Consider the following 6,232-nt stretch of genomic DNA (forward strand, 5'->3'; position numbering starts at 1 on the left):
TTTTTTGAGACAGGGTCTCACTTTGTAGTTCAGGCTGTCCTTGAACTCTCTATGTAGCCCAGGCCTGGCTTCACACTCACAGTGATCCTCCTCCCTCTCAACCTCCTGAGTTCTGGGATTACAGGTGTGCATCACCAGGCCTGCCTGGCTATGAACCTATCTTTACTCCTTCCCACATACCTTGTAATAACTTCTCAAAAAATAATTTTCCCATTACTTTGCACATTTTATAATCCATTGCCTCTGTTGAAGTCTTGAAACTCTTCCACTTCCCCGCTTGGTGGTTCTTTGTATGCCACATAGCTCTCATTTGGGAACTTTATATTAAAGTTTCCTGTATCAAAAAGAAAAAAAAAAAGTTTACGTATCCGTGCTCTATTTTCTGGTGAATGTTGGGGCATTCTTGTGCTGTCTTGTTTTGTTGAAGTATACCTTCCTGTAGGTAGAAAGTCTATGTGGAAGGTATATGATTTTGAGACATAGCTTCCTGAAACAGCCAAACCCCTTCCCACATTTGTGTTGTAGTTTGGGTGTAGAATTCAAGGTTGAAAGTTTATTCTTTCTCATGGTGTTGCTGGTAGATGACCAAAGACCTCTTAATTTCTGGTCCTTTACATGTAATATTTATTTCTGAATTTTTCTTTTAATCCTTTAGCTTTGAAAGTTCACCATGATATGTCTTGGTGGAGTTAGGTCTCCTTTGTGGTAGGTGTTCAGTGAGTCTGGGGTTTCTCAGTTGTGAGAATTATATTAAGGGCAAGGGGGGAAGATTTTTGTCTGCATTTTGCTTTTTGTATGACTTTCAAATGTCTTGAATTTTGTGTTGAAACTGCTAGGTCTAATTTAACTTCTTTCCCTCATTAACTTCATCCCACCTTTGCAGTGATTTCTTTAAATTGTTACAGCTCTTCTATTGACTTTACCCCCTTTCATTCTAGTGTAAAATTTTCTACACCTGTCTTCAAGTGGTCCTTTTTCATAGCGGTTTTTTTATCATACTAGTTTTGTCATTTTATTGTGATTATGTACTGTCAGGTTTTATTATGATGTTTGCAAAATTTTGTTTTTAAGTTCTTCATACCTTTTACATCTATTAACTGGTATTCTATTAAGATAGTGCTTTGTCTTCTCTCAAGTTATGTGTTCTTGCTTTTTCTTTTTTCTTTTCTTTTTTTTTTTTTTTTTTTTTTTTTTTTTTTTTGTTTTTTTTTTTTTTTAGTGTTTGGGGGTGTTGGTTCTGGTGGTCAAACTCAGGGGTGCTTGCTCTATCACTGAGCTATCCCTTTAAAAAAAATATTTTAAATTATTTTGAAACAATCTAAAGTGGCCAGGCTGGTCGTCTCGCTTATGATCCTACTGCACCAGCTGTATTCTCTCTCACTCTTTACCCATGGGTTATTTCACTCATTGAGTCATGACCAATCTATTTTGGTTTGTTTTTTGTTTTTTTGGTACCGGAGATCAAACTCGGGACCTTGCGGCTTGCTAAATTCCCAGCCCTTGACCAATCTATTTGGAAGGGTTTGGAAACCTTTTGCTGTTGTTGTTTGTTTTATTTTGTTTTTTGGGTTTTGGTTTTGGTTTTGGTTTTGGTTTTTAGAGACAGGGTCTCACTGTGTAGTTGAGACTGACCTGGAACTCACTATCTAGCCCAGGCTGGTCTCGACCTCACAGCCATCCTTCTGCCTCAGCCTCCGGAGTGCTGGGATTACAGGCATGCACCACCACGCCTGGCTAACATGACTCTGTTTATATAGATTTCATCTGTATCTTGACTGAGTGCTTGTTTCTAAGGCCTTGCTTTTCTAGGATTGAGTGAGATGCTGATTTGTAGACACCTCTTTTCCATCTTCCTTGCCCCCATATACACTTTTGGTTCAGCTAAACCTCTCTTCCATCCTCTCTACACCTTCAGTAATTTGACAGCTCTCTAGTGTTGTTTCCTTTTGCTTTTATGTCCTGAGTTTATCTTCATATTCATTCTCATTTTAGTAGAGTTTAGGGTTACATTTCTGATACAGTTCAATATATTATATTTAATTGACCCAGATAATTTTTAAAACTGTTGGGCTTCTCTTCTATTACCATCTTTTTTGAAGTAACATCTTGACCTTTCTTTTTGATTCCTGTGGGACAGAATCATATTACATGAAATTCTTACTTAAGTCTTCTTAATTTTATTTGATCCTGATCTGTTGCATTGTTTAGAGTTTGTATTATTTCATTCACTTGTATCTTAGTTACAGTTGTTGCTTTATATATGCAGATCAAAGCATTCAAAATTTTAAACCCATAAGAATCTTTGATCTTGTGATTTGAGTTTAATACCACCAGGTGGCAAAAGTGAGCTCTCTTCCTTTTAAAAAAAAAAAATCAGGCAGGAAATTTCACAGGGTGTTTTTTCAGATTTTATACAAAGCATAGTATGTATCCAAATTTGGAAAAATAAGTAATGATTCTTATACCGTAGAAAAATTATCCATAGGCATTGGACTCAAGGGAACTTGAGTTTTAATTCTGATTCTTCTTGCTACTATGTAGCTTTAGTTATACTTAGTGTTTCTGAGCTTCCTTATTAGGGTAATAATAACTTTCTTATAGAATTACGGGATTTAAATGAGGTAAAGTGTGAGTTTTTTTTTTTTTTTTTTTTTTTTTTTTTTTTTTTTTTTAGGGGATTGAACTCAGGTCTTTTCATCTGCAAGGCAGGCAGTGAAATATCACTGAGCTAAATCCCTGGCCCATGGACTATATTTTTTATGTTTGCTTTTTAGGGCTCAGTTTCTTGCATACTAGACTCAGTGAAGCAAGCTAGTTAATATAGTGTCAGGGATTCAAAAGATAGAGAAATTGGAGGGAAGAATTTGTAATTTGTTTGTCGTTATTGTTATTTTCAATGAGAGCTACTTGGTTTCTAAGTGTATTGGTTTTTTGTTGTTTTTTGTTTGTTTTTTCAGTCTCAGGGTAGAGGATGGCATGTTGACAGAAGGCCTGTATGTGGGAAACTGCTCCCTTTGTGCTTAGGCTGACTGAGTAGGAGGCCCTGATTGTTATTTCTTTTTTTTAAATTCAATCCAGGTTTGCTTATATCTTACAAAGTTTGGACTTAAAACTTGAGTTGTTACTCCATTTCAAAATAGTCTTTAAAATATCAGAAGTGAAATATTATGAACAAATGAATTATATATTTTGTTTCCAGCCATGTCTCCCTCTCTCTCTCTTTCAGATAGCACAACAATAGAAAAATTAAGAGCTATTTGTTTAGACCACGCCAAACTTGGAGAAAGCAGCCTTAGCCCATCTCTTGACTCGCTTTTCTTTGGTCCTTCAGCCTCACAAGTGCTATATCTAACAGAGGTTGGTTTTTTGCCTTTTGAGTTTATTCCATGCTTTTAAAGTTTGATCTTTTATGTATTATTGTGAAGAACATGGATAAAATTGTGATCGTTTTAAATGGTTGAGAATTTCTTAGTAGTCATGCTAGGGAAAAATAGAAATTACTATGTTACTTTTGGGCATGTTGGTGCAGGCCGGTAATCCCAGAACTTGAGAGACTCAGGCAGGAGAAGTGCCAGGAGTTCAAGGCTAGCCTCGACTACATAGCAAGTTCAAGGCCAGCCTGAACTATATAGTGAGACCTTGTCTCAAAAAAAAAAAAAATTACTTTTTTAAAAACCTTTTAATACAGTGCTTCCTCCCTCTTTTTTTCCCCAGGTAGTCTATGCTTTGTTAATGCCTGCTGGTGCACCTCTGGCAGATGATTCCTCTGATTTTCAGTTTCACTTCTTGAAAAGTGGTGGCCTACCCCTTGTCCTGAGTATGCTAACCAGAAATAACTTCCTACCAAATGCAGATATGGAAACTAGAAGGGGTGCCTACCTCAATGCTCTTAAAATAGCCAAACTGTTGCTAACTGCCATTGGCTATGGCCATGTTCGGGCTGTGGCAGAAGCTTGTCAACCAGGTGTAGAAGGCGTGAATCCCATGACATCGGTAATGCAGACTTTCAATCTTTTTTTATACTAAGTAATTTTTGAGGTTAAGCTTCTCAGCAACTTTTAAATGTAGAGCTCAAGCTTGGCTGAAAATGTTGAAACGTCCTTTCTAGTGAGTACTTTGTTTTCCTTTATTAGAAGTAAAAATGCTGCTGGGCATGGTGCTGCACACCTGTGATTCCCCCTTTGGGAGGCTGAAGCAGGTTTGCTGTGAGTTCAAGGCCAGCCTGAACTACAAAGCGAGACCCTGCCTCCACCACCCCCCCGACTCCTGAAGTGGTAGTCTTACTAAGTTACTGATAGAAGATAAAAGTTCAGGAATGGTGATTTCCCCTTTAGAAATGACTTAGGTCTTAATTGGAAAAGATCGGAATGTTAATAATTATGAAAATGTCACATACTTTAATGGGGTTGTATTCTAAAGGGCTCCCCGTTTTTAAAATAATGGGTGAAATATTTATGGATAAAAATTACATATGCAGGATTTGCCTGAAAACAGTCTTGAGGTGGCTCTTCAATCAGATTGAAAGTGAATTTCATTGAAATGAGGGAGAATAGTTAGTTTTATAGCCAAGCCCAGTGGCATACCCTAGCAACTCAGGAGGCTAAAACAAAGGGATTACAAGTTCAAGCCCAGTCTGGGCAATTTAGACCCTGTCTTAAATTTAAAATTTTTAAACAGGACTAGGGATGTAGCTTGATGTGATGTCCCTCAGTACATGAAGGTGTGTGTAAAAATGACTGTTTTTTGGGTTTTAGGGTTTTTGTTTTGTTTTGTTTTAGTACCAGGGATCAAACTCGGGTCCTTGCTTTTGCGAGGCAGATGGCAAAACCACTGAGCCAAATCCCCGGCCCTGTTTTATATTGGTTTTTTTCTAATTGAGGGTTCATTTTGTTTTAGGATTTTTAAAAATTGTTTTATCAAACAGGATCTCTATGTAGCCCAGGTTGGCCTCAAACTCTCAGCAATCCTCCTGCCTCAGCCTCCCAGGTGCTGGGATTACAGGCGTGTGCTGTCACACTTGTTTGTATTAGGTTTTTTAAAAAGGTGACTTGTTAAGATAAAAAGAGATTCTATTCATGATCCCTGATGGTGTTTAGTGAAATACATAAAAAATAATCCTAGATATCACTGTTTACCTTCCCTCCAGTGCTTATTGAGTATGCCACTGTGGATGGCAAGATATATAATGGCTTCTAGTCAGAAGCAGCTCACATTAGGGAGCTAAATGTAAAATTAGTCATACCATACTGGAATATTTTAATCTGTTGTTTCTCTTAAACTTAAAAATTTGCTTGTAGTATTAAATAAAAACACCACTACCTTTCATATGTCAGCCCTGTTCTTTTTTTATTTTTTCCTTTCAAAGCAGAAGTTGATGATGGGGAATACAAGCAGGGTCTGCTCAGGGACACATATGTAAAAGATGTGTGATACTTTAGTGAACCTCTAGGTAAAGTTGAACCCAGTCTGTTCAGTTTATCATTTATTCCGTACAAGTTAAGCTAAGCCCTATGATAGAGACACAAGTTGGATTGATCTAGAATTAGGGGGTTGAGAAAGACACATGACACTCTACTGCACAAGATATCTACTAATATAAAATACTTAACTTTTTCCAGGTCAATCAAGTTACTCATGATCAAGCAGTGGTGCTACAAAGTGCCCTTCAGAGCATTCCTAACCCATCATCTGAGTGTATGCTTAGAAATGTGTCAGTTCGTCTTGCTCAGCAGATATCTGATGAGGTTAGTTTTATGGGTTTTATAGATACAGATATAAAATGTTTTATTTTATATTATAAGGGCATGTTTAATTTTCTTTGACTCAACTTATTATCTCAGCCTAAACAGGTTTCTTTAACTTCAGTTTAATTTATTAGCACTAGCACTTTGTTTTAATCAACTGTATATATTATCATTAGCATCCTTCATCTGAAATATATAGTTCATTGAGTTTATTGGTACATTTTAGGGATACAGTACAGTTACATTCATTGTTGGGATCTTGTACCTCTACATGACAAGTCTTGATTCTCATTTTTTCCCCTTACCCCTGCCCTCCCTTCACCCCCTCCTCCCCTCCCCATCTACAAACACTTTATTTTCATCTTTTCATTATCTCACATTTTTTTCCTTTTCCCTTATTACCCTTCCCCTACCCATCCCACCTTCCCTACACCTTTAGCTCCTTTCTTCCCATTTCTAAATGTCAGTAATCTTATTAGGATCTTATG

General features: G+C 37.0%; 1 protein-coding gene across 4 annotated transcripts in view; it reads left to right on the forward strand.

The window, feature by feature from the left end:
- The window catches only part of Usp9x (ubiquitin specific peptidase 9 X-linked), a 95,187-nt gene that overhangs the window by 44,710 nt on the left and 44,245 nt on the right, over positions 1-6,232 (forward strand). For all 4 annotated transcript variants that reach the window (XM_010636217.3, XM_010636219.3, XM_010636218.3 and 1 more), the window contains exons 21-23: positions 3,227-3,357; positions 3,715-3,993; positions 5,619-5,744. In XM_010636217.3, coding sequence (XP_010634519.1) covers positions 3,227-3,357; positions 3,715-3,993; positions 5,619-5,744 — 536 coding nt within the window. The remainder of the gene's footprint in view (positions 1-3,226; positions 3,358-3,714; positions 3,994-5,618; positions 5,745-6,232) is intronic.

Source organism: Fukomys damarensis, unplaced genomic scaffold (genome assembly GCF_012274545.1).
Source record: "Fukomys damarensis isolate Sample0158 unplaced genomic scaffold, DMR_v1.0_HiC HiC_scaffold_39, whole genome shotgun sequence".
Taxonomy (NCBI): Eukaryota; Metazoa; Chordata; class Mammalia; order Rodentia; family Bathyergidae; genus Fukomys; species Fukomys damarensis.